Source organism: Mercurialis annua, linkage group LG4, assembly GCF_937616625.2.
Source record: "Mercurialis annua linkage group LG4, ddMerAnnu1.2, whole genome shotgun sequence".
NCBI classification, from domain to species: Eukaryota; Viridiplantae; Streptophyta; class Magnoliopsida; order Malpighiales; family Euphorbiaceae; genus Mercurialis; species Mercurialis annua.
In genome coordinates this window covers 27,699,764-27,725,467 of record NC_065573.1, presented here as the reverse complement: position 1 = coordinate 27,725,467, position 25,704 = coordinate 27,699,764, and the positions used below count along the sequence as shown (strand labels likewise).

The window sequence follows — 25,704 nt, the reverse complement described above, 5'->3', positions numbered from 1 at the left end:
CACCGGGCTGCGTTTTTTTTTCAATTAGGTTTCTGAAATGGAAGAAGACCGGCTGCTGCGTTTCCTTTATCTTGTTTTTAGCGACGGATAGTAATTCCGTCGCTAAAATCAAGATAAATGAAACGCAGTTTCATTAAACTAATTAGCGACCGATTATCAGTTTTCGTCGCTAATTAGTTTAATGAAACTGTGCGTTTCATATGGTTGTGCAATTAGCGACGGAACTGTACTATCCGTCGCTAATTTTGGCAAACAAAAACGCGGCAATTCTTCCCTCCCTCACCCCGCCAAAATCAACGACGGATTACCGACGAAAATTTCGTCGGTAACCATTTTCTCTTAATTTTGGCGACTGATAACCAATCTGTCGCCAGATCAGTCGGTGATTAGCCAAATTAGCGACGGAAACTTGTTCCGTCGCTAATTTCCGTCGCCAATTCAGGTATTTCTAGTAGTGTATATATGTCTAGTTAAATAAAGGGCCTTTAACAGAAATTCCTATCTTCGGCTAACTTTTTGCAAAAATATTCTCTAATTTTTGTTGTTGTCAAATATCACTACAAGAAATTCAGTATTTAGCAATAAATTTTTTTGCAGCTAATATTTTTTTGCTGCTAAAAAACATTTTGCAGCATTAATTTTGAAAGTTGCTGCCATTAGTTAAGTTATAGCAGCATTTTACAACAAATTTTGTACCAATTACTTAAGGCAACATTTTTTTAGCAGCAACATGCCACTATTTTTTTTATTGTTATATATTAGTAACAATTTTAACACTATTAGCAGCAAAAATGTTTGCTGCTAATTCTAGTATTTCTTGTAGTATATGCTTTCTTACAAATGTATATTTTTAGTAGATTATTGGTAGACTATTGCAAAATTTTTGGTAAATTGTCAATAGACTGGTGGTAGATTGAAAAAAAAAGCGTATTTTTATAAATAACAAAATTAAAAAAAACATATTTTAAAATAGCGAAAAAAATCATAGCATAGTTTTGCAAAATATTCATAAAATAACGTACATGACTTAATTTTCTATTAAATTAAAGGAATTTTTGGAAAAATATTCATGAAATGGCAAAATATTTCAAGAATACGGTGTGACCAAAATGATTGCTAGACCACAAATTATAATAAAAATATGGTTTTCATTTGCAAAAATATGATTTACTAAAAAAATCATAATTTAAGTTTACTAACTGTTTACTAAATATAAATTTACTAATGGTATTATTATCGGTTTGCTTAAAAAAATAATTTACTATTATTTATTTTTTAAATTATAATTTATTAAAATAAATTATTACTTAGTGTTACTATCAGTTTACTAATAGTATTATAAAATATATATATATATATATATATATATATATATATATATAATGTACTAAATTATTTTCAACTTTGTTATTTTTAATTTTACTATAAAAACTTTAGTCATTGGGCCTACAAATTTTGCAAGTTCAGTGATGGGATTCGACCGAGAGGTGAAATAATGGTTTCTGAAAAAGGAAAATGGGCATCTTTCTCCGGTGGCCCATTATATTCTAATAATTTTGAACTTTAAGAAGTCCTACTGGTTACCAAAGTCCAACCATATATAATATGCCAAATGACGAAAAAAGGTTAAATTTTTCATAATTTTTTTATAAAAATTCAATTTTTTTAATTTTATCCAATTTTTTCTAAAATGCAGGATTTCTCAATTATATCCAATTATGCGATTTTACTTATAAGGCGCTAATGTATAGTTTGCCACATCATCACCGTGTAAGCGCCACATCAGCAAATCGTGTAGTTGGACATTATTAAAACGCAAATCTGCATTTTCATAACGATACGAATAAAATTTAAGTGTTTTGAATTTTTATGAATTTTTTTAAAAAGTTATAACATTTTTTAGTCATTTAGTCTATGTAATATGTTTGGATTAAATAATATTATCCTAATAAAGTTTGGTACGAAATACTACTTCGCCAATAAATTTTAAAAAACGGCTTATTTCTACTTCAGTTTTATGTTTCAACTAATTAAAACCTCCTCATGTAGAGTGGTTTTAGTTGAACAAACACAAATATGAAGGGGCAAATAGTCATTTTCTAAAATTTATGGGGGAAGTATATCAGACTAGATCTCATAGGGATAATAATAATTATCCTAATATATTTATAGGTGTATTTTTTTTTTTAAAACGACGGTTTAACTTTTCTAAAATAATACTGGATATATTTGTCTCCATAAAAAAAGCAATATAATCTTTTGATTATTAATAAAATATATTTAAATCATCAAATAAAATTTTAACTTTTAATCTACCACCATTAATTTATTCTCATTTATTTCAACCATCATTTGCACTTAAAAACTTGATGAAATTAATATTCTTTTTCTAAATTTTAGAATAGCGGAACGACTTGTTATGAAAAAATTATCACCACCTTTGCACGAAACCTCATAAATAATTTGACCTTTAAAACGTGTTAATTTAAGGCACCATCTTTCGTTTCTTTTTCAAAAACACCATCAGCAATTTTTAGTGACATTTTTGCTGACGTAGTATGACATGTGGCACTCCGATCGGGTATGCAAATTAGCAAAATTTTATCTAAAAATATGCACATTTTGTTTTTAAAAAGAAATAAAAGGTGATGGCTTGAATTGACACGTTTTAAAGGTTGTGTTATTTTCAAAATTTCGTGTAAAAGTGGTGATTTTATATGTTGGAAAGAAGATGGTCAAAAATTCAGATCAATCCCTTCTTATTTTCTTTATCTCCAAATTATTCTTGCACTCTTAGATTAGCTTTGATTTTGACAGAGCAATCATCTTTTAATATTTCTGATAAATTATTTACACATTTAAAATTTAAAATAATCACTTGACAATTTTAAAGAACACTTTATATAACTCATGGTTCTATTTCAAATTTAAATTATTTAAAATAGATCGGAAACACAATCTAAGAAAACTATTTACTTTTAGTCCTTCAACTTTTATTTTTTTAAATTCATTCATTTATTAAAATTTTCGACCACTAAAATACTAAATCACTTAATGATTAAATTTTTTTAATTTCATTCATTTATCAAAATTTTCGTTGGTCATCATACAATTCCATAAAAATTGTATTTTTGAATACAACATAATATAGTAATTGCATATAGTTTTATGAGCAGAAGTGATTCAAGGTCTTCTTCTAGAACAGCGTTATAAATCCCTTCATTTGATGTCAACACAAATAAAAGTTGGGTTTCTCTACTAATCACATTATTTGACTTCTTCAAAAGATATTCCAATCCATTGGGATGGGTTTATAATTATCTTATAGAAGCTTCATATCATTATTTATATTTAATTATGGTGGAGAGAGACCATCTGTAAAAATTTCTTCACTTAGTTGACATTATGGTCCCTGCGCTATATAGGTATGCATCGGTTCAGGTTATAAATGATTGAAATAATAAAATTTTAAGTATATAATTAACGCAATCAAATCGAAATTAGAGCCGATAAAAACCCAATTGAAACATATAAACTTAGCTTGGATAATCGATTTTAGAAATCACTATACTTTTCAAGAATTGTAATATGGTGACAGAATATTAACTCATAATTTGATTATTAAACTATTTGATTATGCTAAGATTGAAGGACTTTTGGTCTCCGGAAAAGATAATTTCGAGTCGATTTTTGGTTAATTATGTGTATACATAAGATATAAGGTATTATTTGTTATAAGTAATTAAAAATTGGTTGTATTCATAATTTGATCAAAATTCACTTAAAACCCTTTCAGAATCACAAGTTGAAAGTTATAAAACTATTTTATTAAATTTTGCAGTTTGATCAACATTTTATAATGTTTAAAAAAATACAGTAAATTGCCGTTTGGCTTAGTTCAATAACTCAATTTGTAGTAGTTTAATTAAACAAATAATGGTGAATTAATGCAAAAATAACTAAAAATAATATTAATGATATATTTAAGTAAAATAATTTTAAATGTAATGTATTTCTAGGGTTATGTATCCCATCTTGTTTCACTAGTAATTTCAATACATTTAAATCTGGATGAAGATATTGTACAAAATTCAACCTTATAATAACTATGTTTAGACTAGCCTACACCTTGTAGAGACTGCATTGCACTATTGACTATTTGTCCTTCTAGAATTGAAATGAAATCAATTAGATAAAGGGAGATAAAAACACCATTAATTATCCTTTATTCCCATTAATTGTAAGATACGTTAGACTCAATATATGAACAACTTACATGAATCTAGAAGATCAGCCAATGAAGTAATCAAGAACAACAAAATCGATTTTGTGGAATTCTTTTAGGAGAATTACTTACATAAATTAATGTGGCTTAATTATCCAAGAATACTAAAGGTGGACATGTATCGATTAATCGGTTCATAAAATTAATTTATAAAAGAATAACTGGCAGAATATGTAAAAAGAAAAAAATATTAGTACTTTGTTATCCCATTTTTCGATTTGATTTTTCTATCTCAGCGTGTTATATATTTATTTATTTACTCTACTTTTGTACTATGTATTTGCTTTATAAGCAAACTTTTTTTTCTTTTTTTTTTATTCAAATAAAAAATAACTAACAATTCAATAAATTAGATTAAAATTTTCAGTTCATAATAATTCAACATATTTATTTCTATAATTCTATTTACTTCTTAAAAATGTATTGCGAGTTTCAACTTTAATTTCTGATCCGCTCGAATTCAAATCGAACGATCATAACTTTCTCCAAAAAGAAAGAAAATTGTAAATTATTAATTTATTTTTTCTAGTTCAAAATCTATTAAAAACAGTTTCAAAGGTTTCAAAAGGTTTCTAAAACACAATTTTATTATCATTGAAAATAAGCTTATACAATGATTTCAAACAGTTTACAAAAGTTTAAAATAGTTTAAAAAGATTTCAAACAGTTTCTTAAAAAACAATTTGCAACATTTATTAATAAAAATTTTCAAACAGTTTATAAATGTTTCAAACATTTTATAAGTGTTTTGTACATTTTATAAAGTTAAAAATAGTTTTAAAAAGTTTCTAAATACAGTTTCAAACATTTTATAAAAGTTGAATTTATTATGAAAACAGTTTCAAATAGCTTTCAAAAACACTTTGCAACTTTTATTTAAAAACAGTATAAAAAAATTTTCAAATTGTTTATAAAAGGTTTCAAACCGATTGCAACAATTTCAAAACGAAATAGTTTCAAATAGTTTACGACGGTTTCAAACGTATGAAATGCTCAAAAATTTGTATCAATGTCATCCGATTGCACATGTCCGAAAGAAGCTGCAAATGCATTGACATATGAAGGTTCTCTCTCATAGGATTTTTCAATTTGTATCAATGTCATCAGCTTTTGACAATGCTCAAGTGTGAAAGGAAAAACTTTGTCTGTTTGCACATTAGATGCAACAAAAGAGTTAGCAACATTATTAACATTCAGTGTGTTAGATTTATATCCTTTTATCAGAGCAAAATATTCTTCATCAAAATTTTAAAATTTTGGACTTTTGGAATTATGCTTTCTCATATTGAACTTGATTGGTGTAGCTGGATTCTCCTCTAAACTTTGGTGAAAACCCTAGTGGCAAACCATGCTTTTCTATAGTAGAAATCAACTATATGACCATAATTGCCATAGTGAGAGCATAGTTTTGTTTCGAATCCTGGATTTGGAGAAAAATGTCTTCTTTTGAATGTTCCCTTATAATTGTTTATACCTCTTCATCTAACATAACAAATATTTGATTCATATTCTGAATCCTACCCTTCATCATTAAAACCTCTAGTCATGAAAAATATTAGAGTCTACTTTCTATTATTGGTTGATTTCTACATGTGTATATATTCGCTCAATAGTAATAGGATTATGAAGTCCGAGTTATCGATCTCACAAGGAAAGCAACGTTCTAATCACTAGATTTAATATAACAATTGGTTTTGGTAACTAAAAATAAATGGCATATAAGATTATCGTCAATAAGAATTAAAGCTCTAAATTAACTGAACACGAGAATTCAATCAATTGGGGGAACAATTGGCATATGACAAACACATATACTTATCTGAAGTAAAGATATATGAATGCAATAAGATGTATATGATCCGGGATAATTTAGGCATTACTCTCGAGTCAAACAATTAGCAAAGATTGATTTACACTAATTAAATTAATTAACAACTTACTTTTGTGTTATTGAGAAACAACTTAATTAGTTTTAATTAACCTAATAATACACCTAAAGGAAACCTAACATACATAACTCATTCTCATGTTACTAGTATACTTAGGTCATTGGTTAATTGAGTCTAATTAGTTCTAAACTTACTAAAGTCATAGACTAATACTATGTAGCATCATTAAGGTCTTTAATACCCACAAATTAATTAATTTGCAATTCTTTTGTGTCTCCGTTTGTGCTTTGAATACATTTGAACTGTTCTTCTCATACACTTGATAATATGATTGTTGTACATATTAATCTCTACTGTATTCAAAGCACCACAATTACACTTAGGGTTATACATGTGAACTGGTAAAATTCTTAAGTTCTTCAATTCATCCCAAAAAAAATTCAAATGAGTATAATACTTGGTAACAAATAGCGCCTTTAAAAAATTTCAAATGAATATGATACTTAGTAACAAATAGTGCTTTCTGTTCAAAAATGTATATTTCCTCCTAAATCTCTAATCGTATACGAGTCACCTCGAGAGAATCTATCTCTCAAATTAATCAAAATATCCAAAGCACTACCAAGACAAGATATACTTTTTGCAATAGTACTATGAATCACAACTCTATACAATCAAGACATACGCACAATAATGGACCCATCAACAAATTATACTTGTTTTTTTAAAAAAAATTAACGACATACACATTGATTTATACCAGGAGTGATAATTGCTACCATTCAAAAAAATTTGATACAAAAACAAGTGAAGGATTTTCATCTAAATTCTTAAAGTAGGAACTGGACATGATTTCTTTAGGTCGGAGATGAGGATTTGCCATTGATAACAATTAAGAAACCAAAAGCAATCAACAAACAACAAGAAACAATCAACCAACAACAAAAAAATAAGAGCATGTATATAGCTCTAATATCATAATAAATTCTAGAGAAAAAAATAGAGCTTTATTGATATAAACCAAAATCAATATTACAAACTGATAAATCAGTTTCTCTATAAGCTGAAAACAGTTGGCAATCAGCTCAGCAAAGAACACACAATGTGTGTGAGAATAAACTGCCTTGACATGTCAGCAGCTTGAGTAACTAACTTCAAAATATTTCACTTCAAAATTTGGATTTTAATATTTTTTTTATCACCTTTTATATTCATTGTTTGGACACAACTCATAAAAATTTAAAATAAAAATTAAAGATAAAATAAAAATATTTATATAAAATCCCATACTTTTAAATTGTATGTAAATTTAAATAAACTTTAAACGTGAGTTTATTTTTATGGTAACTTTATTATAATTAGTAGAATTTCACTCTCTTTATTTGATTGGTTCTAGAATTTACTCTTTGCAATTATAACCAAGAAGGTGACTATTTATTCGAAATCATTTTAGATAGACTCTTTTTGTTAATTCATTCTGTAAATATAGCTTATCACATTAAAATATATTATTAAATTCACAAAGATTATAGTAGATAAAAGGGCTAATTTTTTTCTAATGCCAAATTTTTACGGATTCTGTCAGTTATAGTCAAATCTTTCAAAATTGTCAAAATTAGCCGATTTTAAAAAATTTAGAACCTTTTGTACTTTTAAAATTGGCTTAATCACCAAAAAATGCCAAACCTATACGTCTTGTGTCAATTATAGCCAAACCTTTAAAAATCACCAGATTTAGCCAAACCTTATATGTTCTGTTTCTTTTTTAGCCATTTTTGAATCGAACCGGTTTTTATGACACCGTGTCGTCCACGTCACCGCCAACTAAGCAATTGGCTGACATGACAACTGAAATATTTAAATAAGGTTTGGCTATAATTGACACAGAATGCATAGGTTTGGTATTTTTTGGTGAATAAAACTAATTTTAAAATTAAATAATTAAATGATTAATTATATTATAATAAAATTCATATATATTTAAAAAATAATATTTTTATTTAACGCTAATTAAAATTAATTTATTTTTTTACTAAATTTAAATAATTCTAATAAATATTTTTTTACATATTTGATGGATATATAATTAATTTAAATTCTATTTAAAACAAAAAATGTCATATTCATCTTAAAATTTATTTTTTTTAAATTCCAGTCGTCGGTTCTTTGACACCGCTGTCGTTTGAGACCCAATTGTTCGTCTTCCAACGAGCAATCTGAGAGTAATATACACAACAAACATACGACAGTGTTCGTAATTAAACTATACACACATAAATATAAAAATAATCACTGAATAGACTGCTTATTTAAAGGACGAGTGTAATTATTTTCTCATTTTTTTTTCTTTAAAAAGTGAAGCTCATTGTGGTGTAATCAATATATATCATGATGGTTATAAGTATAAACGCATATGTTATTTTACTCGGCATAGCCAAAAACTTACCTTAATTTACACATAACTATTTTATTTATTACCTAAATCCAGTCATATCAAGATCTCAACAACATTAAAAATAATAAATCAAGTTCAAAATCATCATGAACATTAAATCCTTTCACCAAATTTAATTCAACATTAATTCCTAAGTAATATATTAATTCATTTTTTTAATTACATATTCATTAAAATATATTATAATATAAATTTATTAGGTTTAATTAGGTTTAATAAAAAATTAAAATTAATTAAAATTAGTATTAAATAGAAAATATTAATTATTTTTAAATATATATAAATTTCATAAATGATATAATTAATTTACTAATTATTAAACTTAAAAATTGGCTTGAATTTAAAATTAGGTTTATTCACTCAAAAAATACCAAATCTATTTTTTTTGTGTCAGTTATAGCCAAACCTTATTTAAATATTTCAGCTGACATGTCAGCCAATTTCTTAGTTGGCGGTGACGTGGACGACACGGTGTCAGAAAAACCGGTTCGATTCAAAAATGGCTAAAAAAGAAACAGAACATATAAGGTTTGGCTAAATCTGGTGATTTTTAAAGGTTTGGCTATAATTGACACAAAACGTATAGGTTTGGTATTTTTTGGTGATTAAGCCTTTAAAATTTAACCCTAAGTTAATGATCACATGCAGAATTAGCCTAAATGGCTAGAAAAAATTCTAAAAATTAATTCTGACAATTTTAAAATGTTTGGCCAAACCGCAAAAGTTTGGTATTAAAAAAAGATTAACCCAAAATAAAACTACATTACTACCATTTTAATATTGTGTTTTAATACGATAGGATCTGTCCTAGAGTGGCAGATAAAATCAACCTAAACTTTTTTCCATTTTTCCCGAAAACATTTGATGATAATGGCATTGTTGACTCGTGAATGACATGAATCATGCCGATCACATGATAATGATAATTCTTCAAGGAATTTAGGGACATAAAAAGATGTACAATCAATTACTACACTTGCCTTGTGGTAAAACACAAATATATTTCACCTGCTTGCAACAAGTTTCTTTGCATGATTTTTTTTTCCTTCCTTTTTTTGCATGGTCTAATTAGCTAGCTTGAACATAAAGAGATGTACACAATGATTGCTTTAAACTCTTTTATTACATATTAATTCTAAAACAAAAACTCTTTCATATAGTACTTTCTTTTTTTGTATAAATAATGAAGGTTATTTAAATTTCAATCTAATCATTCTAGTGCTATTTAGGAGTGTAATTTTAGGTGTATTGTTAGTACTTTACTTGATATATAGATTTTTGAAATATTATAATATATTTTTTGGCTAAACCTATTTTAAGGTCCTTAAACTTTCATATTTTGGTTCATCAGGTCCCTCAACTTCCATTTAAGGACTCAGCGAAACAAAAAAATAAACAATTATGGATTTGAAAAAAGAAAATAAAAGTTGAAGGACCTGATGAACCAAACAATGAAAGTTTAAGGACCCGAAAAAGTTAAATAGAAGTTAAGGGACCTAATGAACTAAAAATGTATAGTTTAGGGACCTCAAAATAAATTTAGCCTATATTTTTTAAATTTATTAAGATAGAATCTGTGAATTTTACTATATAAGTTATCAATTCAATAAATTTTAACTTAATATATATAAAATTAAAAATGTTTGATTGATTTGATTTTTTTAATATCTCTTATTCATATATTTTTAGATATTTAATTAATGAATTATTAAGCATTTCAATTCTTACAATACTGGATGACGAGGAATTCAAATAACACATGATTATTAAGACCTGCTATTAATTAAATTTCAATATATTTTAGATATTAAATGGAATACAAATTACTGATTTTCAGATGTAATTTAAAATAAGTTAATATTAAAGAACAACTAAAATCATATCATAACTTGAATTCTTGCCATAATTTATGTCAAATCATAGCAAGTTTTTTTATTTGAAATTTGAAAATTGATGGTTTGAATGAGGAAATGTACCAGAAAGGAAGAACTATAGCTTAGATTTTTTCATTAAAAGAGCAATATCTATGACAGAGAAGAAAAGATACAAATTTAAAGTTTCCTCTGCAAAATCTTATACCCCAGATTTAAATGGAGTAAAGGATCAAAAAAGCCCCTGAACTTGGCACGAAATATCAAATAAGCCCAACCTCGCAAAAGTGGATCAAATTGCCCCAGAACTTGGCAAAAACGTATCAAATACCCCCTCCCCCACTCTCACCTCAGAGAGTGAATACACTCTCTGGTTTTTAATGGTAAAATATTTAAAATAAACCTTAATATATTTACCATTTATTAAATTAGCACCTAATGATTTCAAAATATCAATTCAATACTTGTAATTATAAAACTTAATACATCGTATATGTTTTTGTTGTAATATACAGAGACCTTTTCATACTTTTTCCTTTTAATAACAAAACCCTAAAATCTAATTCTTCTTCTCTGCAGCCATTTCTTCTTTCTTCTTCCAATTATTCTTCATTTGACAACCACCGCCACGCTACCACCATCGTTCCACCGCCACCATCGTTCCACCGCCGTCAGGCCATCACCATCGTCATTCCCTCACTGTCAGGCCATCACCGGCAGGCCATCACCATCGTCATTCCCTCACCTCCACGCCACCACCTGGAAAGGAGATCCACTGTTGACGTGTACCAAACCGAGGGAGGCGCTGGATAGGAGATTCACGGCTTCCGTGGACGGACCTGGGAGATCCGCCGCTGCCTTGGACGGATGGCGTTGCTGGTACCATCGTTGTTGCTACGACGACTCTGCTGCAAATTCTCTGGCCCGGTTGATGTTTAATCCGTTGCTTGGTTTCTGCTTCAATTTCAATTTCAATTGGGTCTTTGTTATTTCGATGGTGTTGAATCGGATTTTGTTGTATTTATTTTGGCTTTGTGTAAGTTTTTCTAAATTATTTTTATGTTTATGGGTTAGATTTAGATCTGAATTTTGATAAATATTGGATCATGATGTTCATTTGCTATAGAATGTATATCAGTTGGATTATATTATGTAATTTTTTTCACTTGGATTGGGTTCATGTTTAGCATTTTGTTTATGATTAATTTGAATATAGTATTCAATTTCAGTTAGATTATTAGTTAGGTTAATTGTTGCTACTTAGGAGTAATTAGATTAGTTAAGCAGCGTGTAATTAGGTTTAATCAGGGGAAAAAGGCAGAAAAGGTTCCTAACTTTTAATAATCAGAGTTTAAATTAATTAGATTTAATTAGGGCTTTAATTAAAATTAATTAGGATTAATTAGATTTAATTTGAATTAATTTTTTTAAACAAGTACTCTCACTCTCTTTTTTGGTCAAAAGGGTGAAACCGATCCGGTTTTGCATAGTTCTGGGGTGATTTGATCCGGTTTTGTGAGGTTGGGTTTATTTGATACTTCGTGCCAAATTGAGGGGGTAAATTGATCCTTTACTCGATTTAAATGTATAAGTATTGGGCATTTTGGATTTATTGCCAAATCAGATAAAATTGCACTCAATGGTATGATATTGGATATTCCACTCCTTAAAATGTTACGTGACTAGAAAGCTTGAACTATATAGTGGATATTTTGAGAAACCCAATTTGAAAAATATATTTAAACTCAATGTTTTCTAAAAATTTATTTCTTCTATGTCAAAATAATTATCATTTCTTTCTTTAAATACTTGTCAAATTCTAATAAATAACAATATTTAAAATTAATATTGTTATATTATTTTTATTTTAAATTTACTATACATTATCATTAATGCAAAAAAAATAAAATTAGTCGCACTAGTATTTAGAAAAGATATAATAAAAAATAATGATAAATTTATAGCAATTTAAATTATGAATTGTACTTTTTAAAGGCTTAATTGTTTTAAAAATCTCGGATTTCAGCATGTTTTGTAATTTAACACGAATTTTTAATTTTGATCATATCGTACATCAAAAGTTTAATTTATTTTAATTCAAAACACTAATCAATTTTCTGTCAAAAATACCGATGTGGCATCAGAGCAGTACTTATTCCGATGCACACATCAGCATTTTTGATGATGTCACGAATCGTAAAAATATGAAATTTAGTGTTCAACATTGTCAAAACTGAAAATTTATATTGAAATTGCGATTTTTTTAGAATATATACTTTTTAAAAGCAATTAAATTTGATTTAAACTGTATAAAAATAATAAAGTGGATAATTATATTATTACAGGGTGATTAGCTATAACTGAAAATAAAAAATAAAAAACAAAATTGAAGAGAAAGAAAAGGTGTTAGGGGGAGGTGTATGAGAAAGAGGTTTGACATCTCTTTCTTTTATTCTCTCAATTTGTCTGCTTTGAACCAATCCAAATCTTTTGAATTTTTGATTGGATTTTTATTAAATGTTGTCTATGAATTGGCATTATGCCTTGTAAATTCCTCTTCTCACCCCTTTCCCCTACCCTCTCCAATAAATCTCAACATTTTAGTTCACATGCCATCTTTGAATTTTCTCTCTTGATCACCTAATTTTGCTTCTTTGAAAAATTCAGCTCCTTTTTATATGAAAAGTCAAATTTTTCTCCATTCAAATCTTATTTACTCAAGTTTTTGGGGTTTTATCTACAGATTTAGGTACCCAATTGAGAGATTTTAATCATTTATTTAGCAAGATCTTGGATCATACAGATCAATCTTTTGTTTCAACTCCAATTACCCTTTAAAGATTCAATCTTTTTCTTCATTTCCAATACCAAAATTCACAAAATTTCAAACAAAAAAACATTTTTTTTTTCTGTTTTTGATTAATGGGTAATTGTTGTGTGACACCACCACCAACCCCAAGTAATGAAAACAAGAAATACAAAAAAAAGCCAAACCCTTTTTCCATAGATTATGGGCTTAACAATGGAGTCACCCACAAGCTAACTGTTCTAAGAGAGCCAACAGGGAGAGAAATTGAGCTGAGATATGAGCTAGGCAGAGAGCTAGGTAGGGGTGAATTTGGGATCACATATTTATGTACAGACAAAGAAACTGGTGATCAATTTGCTTGTAAGTCAATATCTAAGAAGAAGCTTAGGACAGCAGTGGATATTGAGGATGTTAGGAGAGAAGTGCAGATCATGAAGCATTTGCCTAAGCATCCTAATATTGTGAGCTTGAAAGATACTTATGAAGATGATAATGCAGTTCATTTGGTTATGGAGTTGTGTGAGGGTGGTGAATTGTTTGATAGGATTGTGGCTAGAGGTCATTACACAGAGAGAGCTGCTGCTGCTGTTACAAAGACTATTGTGGAAGTTGTTCAGGTAAAATAGAATTTGAGTGATTTGATTTGATCTTTTGAGTTGTGTTAGTCTTGAATTTATGTGTCTTGATGTTGGTCAAACTTAGGTTTTAGTGAAATTTTGTATTTGTTCTTTTCCTTAGAATAGGGATCTAGTGTCTGATTGGTTTGTTGGCTTTGAAATCATAGGAAGTAATTTGTTTTGAGGAATTTACATAAAAGCAATGTCATGCTTTAGTGATCTGAATATTGGCTTTTTGTTTTGCCTTCTACTTTGATTCTTGTGATTGTTTGAACAGACTCTTGACTTCTTCTATTAGCTACTATTGTCATGTACTGTAAACTTCTTTCTTGTAAAGGAGTTTTTGTCTGCTTATTCAATTTCTGTAATTTCATTTTTGCACTCGATCGTGTTGTTTATGCGGCTCTTTTGGTGTCAGTAATGCTGGTAAAGGGTTTAGTATTCTGTCAAATTTTTCTTTCTTGATAATTGTAGAAGGTTGATGAGGCGTTTAGCGTGTGATTCTTGAGTTGTGCATGCGGCATACTATTGCTAATCTTATTTATGCACTTTGTATTTAGTTTTGCATTGTACTTCTCTCCGAGTTTTAATATTTGTATTGCCTTTCAGATGTGCCACATGCACGGTGTGATACATAGGGATTTGAAACCAGAGAACTTTTTGTTTGCGAACAAGAAGGAGACTGCAGCTTTAAAGACAATTGATTTTGGGTTGTCTGTTTTTTTCAGGCCTGGTAATGCCTCATGGTTACCTCTTATACTCTGTCGTTATGCTTAATCTCCAATAATGACTTGCTCTCCGTCTTTGTACATTAACCAAGTTTGATAACTGTCTGCAGGTGAAAAATTTAATGAGATAGTTGGAAGTCCGTATTACATGGCTCCTGAAGTTTTAAAAAGGAATTACGGTCCAGAAGTAGATGTTTGGAGTGCTGGGGTCATACTTTATATCTTGCTTTGCGGTATCCCACCCTTTTGGGCAGGTTGGTATGCTTTGTTCTAATTTATATCATCTGAATCAGTTTGGATATTGCAGACGTCCGTATGTAAATACAAATGATTCGAGAATAATTAAGCATGGCATTTTTTTTCTCGGAATTTTTTCTTTTTAACTGTTTTCATTCCCGGTGATACATACATGATTAACTGCACAAGAGGATAGCCCCTAATTGATTGCTGAGAATTTAAAATTTTGCCTGAATTTCAACTGTGACGTCTCATATGTTAATATCTAAAAACTCCAGTGACAATTCGGATACGAATGTTTTTAAACTTGGAATACTGTACATTGCTACATGCGTTAGGCTAGCATATTATTTTGGACATTATCAATCCACTAAACTATCTAAATGGTATACAAGGGAGCATATCATGTTTTTGACAATGCCATGGTTACTTGTGCTTGCATCTATTCACACAAGTTAGTTTAAGTCTTGATCAAGACACAAAATACATTTTAACAAGAACTGCTGCATTTATCTCATAATTTCTCCATCTTTCTTCCTGTGCAGAAACTGAACAAGGAGTTGCACAAGCAATCATTAGATCTGTTGTAGATTTTAAGAGGGATCCTTGGCCCAAGGTTTCTGATAATGCAAAAGACCTTGTGAAAAAGATGCTTGATCCTGATCCAAAGACTCGGCTCACCGCCCAGCAAGTGCTAGGTAATGATAGATCTTAAAGAAATGGTCATCTCATAGTCTTGAAGATTTTATTCCTTAGATTAACTGTGCATTCAATTTTATTTTTTTCCAAAATTAAATAGTTGGTTGATCTCCGAATGCAGAGCACCCTTGGTTGCAAAATGCAAAGAAGGCTCCTAATGTTTCTTTGGGTGAAACGGTGAAAGCAAGGCTCAAGCAATTCTCTGTAATGAACAAACTCAAGAAGAGAGCTCTTAGGGTAATTTTTCATATGCTTCTTTACAATTAGAGATTTTTTTCGTCCTTGTGATTTGGTCTCAAGTTTTTTACATGTTCGATTTGTAATCAACAGGTAATAGCTGAGCATTTATCGGTAGAGGAAGTTGCTGGCATAAAGGAGGGCTTCAAATTGATGGATACTAGCAATAAGGGCAAGATTAACGTGGATGAGTTACGAATTGGTTTGCAGAAACTGGGCCATCAGATTACCGATAATGATGTTCAAATGCTAATGGAAGCTGTAAGTGTTGAATTCTGTATTATTCCTCGGCTACCTGAGTGGGGAACTCTACATTGGTAGATAGCCATACTGATGATATGATGGATAATACAAAATGTCTGTAGAATAAAGTCATGATCTTCATCTTTTTAATTGTTTTTTTACAGGGTGATGTAGATCGAGATGGTCATCTGGACTATGGGGAGTTTGTTACCATTTCTGTTCACCTAAGAAAGATGGGCGACGATGATGAACACCTTCACAAAGCCTTTGAATTCTTTGATAAAAACAAAAGTGGGCATATTGAAATTGAGGAGCTAAGAGACACCTTGGCTGATGAAATTAATGAAAACAGCGAAGAAATTATTAATGCTATTATTCATGATGTCGACACAGATAAGGTTAGTTCAGTCCTATTTTCTTATGTTTCTGGTTTTAAAACTACATGTACATTGCCATGACTGTTTGTGATGGTCCAATGCTTTGCGGATTTTGCACGAATAACTAAAAATGCATACGTCTCTGAAGATGATTGTTCGTTGTATCATGTCAATTCATAATTTGTTCATCTTTTTTTATATAAACTTACAGGATGGAAAAATAAGTTACGAAGAGTTTGCTGCAATGATGAAGGCCGGTACAGATTGGAGAAAAGCATCGAGGCAGTATTCACGAGAACGATTCAATAGTTTGAGTCTCAAACTAATGAAGGATGGATCTTTAGTGATGAATGAGGGTAGATGACTGAACAAGAGACAATCATAAGTTAAAGGAATATAAAGTACACTCCCAGTAAATCTTTTCTCTTACAGATTTTCTTTTATTCTTCTTAAATTTGGTTTTCTGGTAGCTAGGATTTGGGTTCATTGGTTGATGATCTTGTTCTTTGTTTTCTTCATGAATTTGCCAAGTTGCTTTGTGTTTGTTGTGAGAGAGTGGTGGGACAAAAAAAACAGTGGGTGAAGGCTACAAGGGGTGTTATTTGTGATTGTAAATATTGTTAAAAGGTGTTAATTCCAAAAGGGATGTTTTATTTTTACAATCAAATACAAAAAGAGGTGTTTATTTGTTCCTGGGCCTGGATTTAAGATTATTGGGCTGGGTTCTTGCCTGGCCTGCCCAAGCCCAGCCTGCTTGGGCCAGGCTTCATATTAAAGTTTATATATCTATATTAAAAAAATATACTAGCAAAATATAGCTCATCAAAGAAAAATTAAAAAATATTCTATGTTATTTTCAACTTTCTATTTTGACTCTATCTTCAAGACGGATCATCCACATAAGATATATGGCTCGAAGGGAATAGATAGCTCGACGAGTTGATAAGATGACATTGAGCTGCAGTTGACACATAGAAAAATTTCTTGAGTTGAGTTGAATCACCAGAAGATAAACTAATTGGATTTGAATTTAGTGGGAATAATTTTGCGAGTTATTTACATAAATACTAAGAATACAATAAATATCCACATAAATATTTCATCGGTTTAGTAGAGGAACCTGTTAATCTACCAAATGATTTATGTTAGAGTGATACCTTATGAGTGTGTGATATACTCCATCAATGGATTGAGATTTATATATATTCATTTCAATTTGAGGGATCAAATTCAATAAATTTACATCATTCATTATTAAATGAATGGTGTAGATAAAAAAAAGAAAGAAAAATCCATTTTCATGTTCTTAAATTATACATATTTTGTTTATCTAGTCCTTAAACTATTTTTGTCCTTATCTGGTCCTTCAACTTAGCAAAAAATTATTTTCTAGTCCCTGATTGAAAAAACGACGTTGTTTAGGTTATTAATTTACATTTCCAAAAATAATGACACGGCGTCGTTTTTATCATTTAGGAACTTTAAAATGCGTTTTCGCTTAGTTGAAGGACCAAATAAGAATAAAAAATAGGATTAGGATTTGGTTGCTTGCTTTCAATTAATCAGTGTTTGTGTCCGGTCATGTTTTTAAAACACTGATTGAAAGCAACCAAAGACCCATTTTTATTATAAGAAAATCAACATGAAAGTATACGCCAGTTCAAAAATATAGCAGTTATAATTATAAGTTTCTAAAAAAATTCCAATGATTTAAAATAGAACACAAACGCTTATATATAAAAGTTTAATCCCAGATCAGCATACGGACCTTAAAAAAATTAAAATGGAACAACATAAACTTTTTGATTAATAAAGATCCATTTCAATAGTCATAATTCCAAGATTAACTGTACCAATATTTCAATCATCAGGAACATCCAATAATTCCAAGAATAATATTCCAATCATAAGAACACAGCCACTGCCCACATGCATCATTAATCTGAAATTTAATTTTTTTACAAAACTTAATTAAATTTTGATGGTGACTTGACTTATCTATGCATGATTTGTAGGCCATGAATCTGTAACATCCGACAAATTCTCAGATGACAACTGTAGGTTTTAAGCTGCGTCTCGAGTCGTTGAGTAAATGGTTAGGCCACAGTCCACATATGATATTTTTAGTGGGAATTTTTCTATTTTATCCTTAATATTTATACCGTGGTATGGATAAACCCCTAATAATATATCTATTCTAAATATGTCTTCAAATTTTTTGAAAATGGCTTAATTGCACTCCTTTTTCGAACAATGTTAACCCTTTATTTCATAGAGGGGCAATAATTGATTTGTTTTAAGATCTTTAAAGATATATTCAAGATGAAAAAATTTAAAAAGATTCTATTGATTTTAAAGATAAACATTAAAAGTATTTTTTACTTTTTTTATTTATGATCTATATTACCATAAGTATTTTCAGTTTAATATTTCATTTGATCCATTATTTTACGTTTATATTTTTTGTTTACAATTTTATATCAATTTTAATATATTTATTTTTATTATCTTTATGGTTATTTTATGTACTTTGAAAATTGATGGATGTAATAGATTTTATATTAATTAATCTTTGTTTTTTTTTTTACATAGATAGCTTCCGACTACTAAAATCGGATTTTATAGAAGTTGGATTTGAATCTATAACTTCATAAGGCACTAAAAGACGCCTTAATCATATAATTTAGGCCCACACTGGCTGTTAATGTTTGCTCGTTTATACATTTTTATATCATGTAATAGTGTTACTTTCACATCAATAATTCATCTATCTATATTGTCTTATTGTCCTCAATAATTTATCAAGCAGGTAGCGTGTAGTGGTTAGAAACTTCGAATGGATCAATTTTCGATCTCAAAATGTGTCATTGTTATGTTGTTCATGATCAATCTTAGTACGTTTTGGGATCAACTGTTGTCATTGGTTAAATATAAGCCTTAATCACTAAAATCCCCCACCTTTTAACTCCTTTTCGTCCCGACGTTGCAATTTTATCAGCTGCATTCAAATTCGCACCTTTGAGTTTCAATTCCATCCTCGAGTATTAAATTGATCTCTTCTACATTTAAAAAAAAATTAAAATAAGTCATCCATTTTTTACTTTTTGGATGGAAAAGAGTTCAAACGAATACTTTATAAGCGTTTTATGAATTTTTGCCAAGTGAAAAAGATTCCAATTTAATTTTGAGGGTGTAATTGAAATCCAAATGTGCGAATTTGGGTGCAGCTGACAAAATTACAACGTAAGGTGCAACTTAAAATGAGGGCTAATAATCATGGACGGTCCTCGACCTTTGCACTAAACTTCCCTAAACCTCATCACCTTTCAAAAGCTTCACTAAACCCCCTGACCTTTATGGCGGCGCCATTCACGACCCTTCTGGAAAAAAAAACACAGAATCGTGGCGCCGCCAACGATTTAATCGTTTGCATGCGTTTTCCACGCCACCTGTCGACCCACGTGACCTGTCCTCTATCAGAAGCAACAGTTCCTCCCTCTGACATGTCGGTTGACTTTTCAAATTTTAAAATCAAAATTTTTTTTAACCGACTGAGTTAATTTTCTCTCTCTCTTTTTCACCTTCTGACATACTCTTTCTTCTTCATTATATTTATTTTTGAAATCAGTCTTTTTCTATTTCCCATCTCCTCTGACCTAGACGTTTGTCATCGTCATTTGGTTGTTCTTCATTGTCTCTAGTTCTGTAGTTCGCCTGCGTTGCATTTCGAGGAAGAACAAATCCGGGTACGAAAAAAAATGGTTGATTAATTTTTATAGAGTTATTGTCATGTGGACACATTTTTGGTATTGATATCTTTATATGGTAAAACAGGCTAAGAAGATAATGGAAAAAGAAAAGATCTTCTTCGGCAGTGATGAGACGAAAGGGGAGGTTTTTTTAGTGATTAAACCTTTATTTCATAAATTTCAAACGCTATAGTCTCCAAATATAGAGACTTCATTAGATATTAATTTAATTTATATTATTAATAATACCATTTTTTTTATTTATTTAATGATGCGCTATTAATTAAATAATATTAGTATAAAAAGAGAAAATTAGAATAAATACTTCATTTTTAAAAATATTATTATTTTTATTTTAATAAGAAAAGAATAAAAAAAATATCTTACTCTTTTAATATTTTTATATATCTTTTTTAAATGTTTATATTATAATTATTCTATTTTTTATTATTTTTCACTCTAAACATAAATTTTTTTTCTTTCAACCATATCTCTCTCTCTTTAATTCTCCTTTTTTTTTTTCATTTTTTCCTTCTTTATTTCTTCTTTGTTTTTGTTATATTTATCTTCGTCGATCCTTTATCGCTCCGCCTTCACTCCGCCATTCTTTCATATTTAATTTCAGTGATTTTTTTTTAACTCGTGTTTATTTTAACTTTCAGATATAAATAAAATTACTCTTAATTTTTTTCAGTTTTAGATATAAAAATCTGTATAAAACGATTTTATGATGAAACAAACAATTTTCAGCAGAAAAAATAATTTTCTGCATAAAAAAACGGCGTTGATTATCATATGAGTATCACTTAATTATCACGTAAACATTTTTTTATAGAAGCAATGCTTGATTATCGTATCGGTATCATTACATTGTCATATCGGTATCATTATCGATATTATAACATTATACGATTATATATGATGATAGTATGATAAAATTATGATAATAGCATAATATAGTTATATGATAATAGATAGATAAGGTTGTATGATACCTCCATAAAAAAACAAATACAAAAAGTTATGACACTGGGATGATAATATTGTGATATCTACATCATAATGGAATAAAATTATAATTATTTTAAAACCGAGAAAAAATATAAATATGGAAAAAAAAAACATGAAGTATTTTCTAAAACTTTTTCAAGCTGAAATAATAAAGAAAAATATTTTTATTTTGTTAGATAAATATGTAAACCACCTTTTAAAAAACCCTCAAACATCCGCAAGAGCGGACAGCTAGTCGGTTTCAGCCTTTCAGGTTTAACTCTCTCTGGTCCGATTTTACAATATCATTAACCTATTAAATTAGAATTAAATAGATTGATGAGACGAAATAAAACACGATTAAATTGCTTTACAGTCAGAGCCTACGTGTATGGAGCCAACGTGGCGAAAATGACTACGCAAATGATAATATGATGTTTTGAAATATCTGATGTGGAAGTCATATGTGCTCCGTTATGAGAGGGCCACGTACAGATATTTGATTTTTGGGCGCCACTAAATTTTGTGCCATATTAATTTGTTTTGTTTTTCCAATGTATGATTTGGCAATTTTCGGTTGATTTGTTTTGTTAGTCTAATGATTGTAATTCAAAAAGTACTCTATTTACTATTTTTCAAATTTATTTATTAAAAAAAATATAAAATTTTAAAAGTTACATTTGTGTTATACATATTTATTATTTATCATTTTTATTTATAAAAATATTGCGTTAAAAGAACACATGAAACACCAGATAAACATCACCGAAGTCAGGTGGTTGATCGCCGAAATTTGGCTAGAAATTTTTTCAGTCAATGATGGGCAACAGGACGGTAAACACGTGCTATGTTCTCTATTGACTGTTAATTTTTGTTGACTTTTATGAAGTGTTTTTCAAATATTTTATAGGTGTATTTTAAGTGTTTTTTTTTTGGTTTCTTGTTTTTTTTTCCAATATAATTTTGGCGATCAATTGATTGCTTTTTGGTGGATTTTTTTTTGATATTTAAGTTTTTTTCCGATACCTCGGGAACTTTTGATTTCTTGTCAGCATTTTTATAAATATATTTTTTAAATAGTTTGAAAATAAATCCCCCAATAATTCATAATATTTAATAATTTTTATATATGCATATTAATGTATCTCTCTTTTTCTCTTCCACAAAAAATTATATACTCAAACACAATTGACTATCGAACTAATTTAATTCAAATTTGTGAATGATTAAATTTACAATAAGTAAAAAATTAAAATCCAATCAGATTAATGGAGTTCATTATACAATTATTAATTTGTTAAAAAAATCTAATATAAAATGCAAACCAATTAATACCGGTGAGTTGAACCGATCCGACCATTTGTACCGTTAACCAGTCGATCAAATTCTGTTAACAAAAACATGAACCAAAATGATACAATCTCATGAATACTTGTTATATAATCATGTGCCAATGAGAATTTGCTTTCTAGTGTGTGTATTAGCAACGTAGCTCTATTAAAGGTAGATTTCCTTAATTATATATAAAAAAGCTAGATTTCCTTAATTATATATAAAAAAGCTAGATTTCCTTTAAATAGAAGCCATTAAACTCGTGGCATCTTAACTTTATACTATCAAATTAGGATTTTAATTTATTGAACAATTACAAAGAAGTCTTACACCTTTATGCTCTATTTTGAGAATGAATGAAGAATTAAATAGATTCTTGAAATGATATAAAAACATCACTTAAAAATAGGATTACAAGTGGTTGGTTTACGCTCCAAGACAAATATATTCCACTACAATGTAGTGAAAAGATGAGCATTTTATACGTGTATCATCTTCTAATTTTCATTCAGAATATAGAATACCTACTCCTGCTATGTCTAATCGACTAATCCATTTTTGATAATGTGATTTCTGAATGTAATTGAGGAAAAGTGAGAGTAGAAGTAAATGATGTTAGCAACGAGTTGTAGCTCAAATGTTATAAACATTGAATAGCAAATGTCAAGGTCGTTAGTTCAAATTCTTCCACATGCGTTCCTCTCTTCCCAATTATCAAAAAAAAAAAAAGTAAATGATGTTTCATGTTACAGTCTTTTTTGCTTCTGATTTCAGTTCTATTTGTTTCAAGTGTTATTTATAACTATTTTTGCTATTTAATAACTGATAGCTGTTATTTAATAGTTGGTCTATAATATTTATTTGGCAAAATTTGATTTTTGGTTGTTGATATATTAAATAATTTTTAGAAAATTATTATTTATACATTTTAAATTAATTAAACTATATTTGATAGAAAATAATTTACAAATTATGTTATATAAAGAATCTGATAATTTTTTAAATTAATTAGCCACAACTACTATAATATTATAATTTCAATTTTATATAATTTTTAAAATAATTAAATTAATTTATATATTATAAAAATAATAGATATATTATAATAGGTAGTTTTATCTAAATATCTCATAAAGTCAAACAACTATCAACTCTTGAAAAAAAAAATTATATCAACAATTGTTTTATAAGTCTTTTTCTTATTTTTTTACTATATTGTAATTAACATAATATGAAAAAAAATTGAAGTTTAAAGATTGTTATCCATTAAAAATTGATGATACTGAAATAAAAAGATAAAAAAAAATTATATTTACAAAAAAAAAACACTCCATTTTTTTATGGTTAAAAGATGCGGGCTTGACCCAATAGCAGGTGGTGAGAGTCAGGGGATTGCATTCATGAAAATCACAATTTTGGCTTTTACCTTTTCTAATGTCAGCTTTCTGATATTCAATGACCTCACATGCATTAAAATCAATGAAAGCCTTCACCAATTCAATGCTGTTCTGGTTTTTAGTACAGTCAGGTTATAACATGGTGCACCGTTACATATTATTCATTTTATTTTTAATCTATTTAATTTAAAATTAATTAAAGTGTGTTGCTCTCAATAAAAAGATGACTCTGCCGTATGTATTATCATCATCTTGTCATCTGAAAAATAACAGAGCCATCAGTTTTGATCAGAGAAAACGAAATTTAATCGTATGGGGAAAATTTTCATGTTTTTTGATTGGAGCAATGGAATTGATGACAAAGGTAGTAACATGCATATAACTGTAAGAGCTGCCTTTTTTTGATCCTCAAGGATATGATCGACCATAAAGGTGTTTTCTCCGTGCCGGTCTGTCCATTGTTTTAATTAGAATATTTAACTCTCCTTATGTCCTATTTTAAAAATACTAGTTTCGCATTACGTGCTATGCACGTGGCTAGTAACGTAACTCGTCAATGAACATATTAGTAAATATATTATAATTATATTAATTTTTTTATTTATAATTAATATTAAATTAGTTAAGAATTTTTATAAAGTAAATATTATATATTCGGTTATTAAATTTTTTTCCATACTGAATTTAATAAATTTATAATAACCATAATTAAATAATTAACTTAATTTTATTAATAATATCTTTAAAAATAATAAGATGGAAATTTAAATAATATTCTATTGACCAAATACAGTATTTTGATTTTGTAGTTCAGTCAATTTAAAAGATAGGTATTCCTACTAATTTGGAGATAATTTAATTATTTTTTACATACTAAAAACTAAATTGGAGATAATTTAGCTATCTATTCTAATTAGGACTTTAATTATAATAGTGATTAATTAAATAACTAATTAGTTAATGACTATAAAACCTTTATCTAGTAGTAAACTGAAAAGGATTATTCAGTAAATTTGTCTGTCCCCCCCCATCCGTGCTTTTATATATAGTATAGATATAGATTAGTAGTATTTATCATTTTGGAACATTCATTTTAAAAGGGCTTGACCTATCCTCAATATTTTTTATTTTCTATTTTTTTTGTTTCGTATCTAGGTTTTTTTATTTATTTACTTGATTCTTGTATTTTTAGAAACAATTTTTTTGAAATTCTTTTACTTTTTACTTACTCCTTATACTTTTAAAAATAATTTTACTTGATTTTCGACACTTTTATATTTTTGTTAATAAAAGGATCTAACAAAATTATTTTCAAAATTATAAGCACACTAAATAAAAAAAACTCTTAAGGATGAAGTAAAAAAAGATGTACAGGAAACTTAGGATAAGTTTGCCTTTTAAAAGCTCCATTTTCATTTTTAGTATATTGAATTTCGTTTTTTACCCTTCATTTAGTCATTTTAAAAAAATTCTATGAAAAATTTCACTATCATTAATTAATAGGGAAAAACATGAAGAAATATAAGAAGATAAAGATAAATTTTTTTTTTAATTTTTGTATATAAGCAAATAAAAATTTTAAAATGGGATGGAGGAAATATCAATTTGAGCGGTTTAATTTCACCCATAGATTATAATTTTGGAGCTTTTAGCACTAACAACCTTAAATTTAACTTCTAATATTAAATAGTTAAAAGTAACGTTAAATTCTAATTTTAAATTCTCTAACTTTTTCGATAATTAAAGCAAAAAACACAAATTTGTAGCTACTAATCTCCGAAAAAGTCAA

General features: G+C 28.4%; 1 protein-coding gene across 1 annotated transcript; it reads left to right on the top strand.

Moving 5' to 3' along the window:
• Positions 1-12,907: 12,907 nt before the first annotated feature.
• Positions 12,908-17,140, top strand: LOC126677620 (calcium-dependent protein kinase 32-like). The gene is made up of 8 exons (XM_050372330.2): positions 12,908-13,926; positions 14,536-14,659; positions 14,765-14,908; positions 15,437-15,589; positions 15,712-15,827; positions 15,921-16,088; positions 16,235-16,468; positions 16,659-17,140. The coding sequence occupies exons 1-8, from the start codon at positions 13,423-13,425 to the stop codon at positions 16,809-16,811; spliced, it is 1,596 nt and encodes a 531-aa protein (XP_050228287.1). The 5' UTR covers positions 12,908-13,422; the 3' UTR covers positions 16,812-17,140.
• The last annotated feature ends 8,564 nt before the right edge of the window (positions 17,141-25,704 follow it).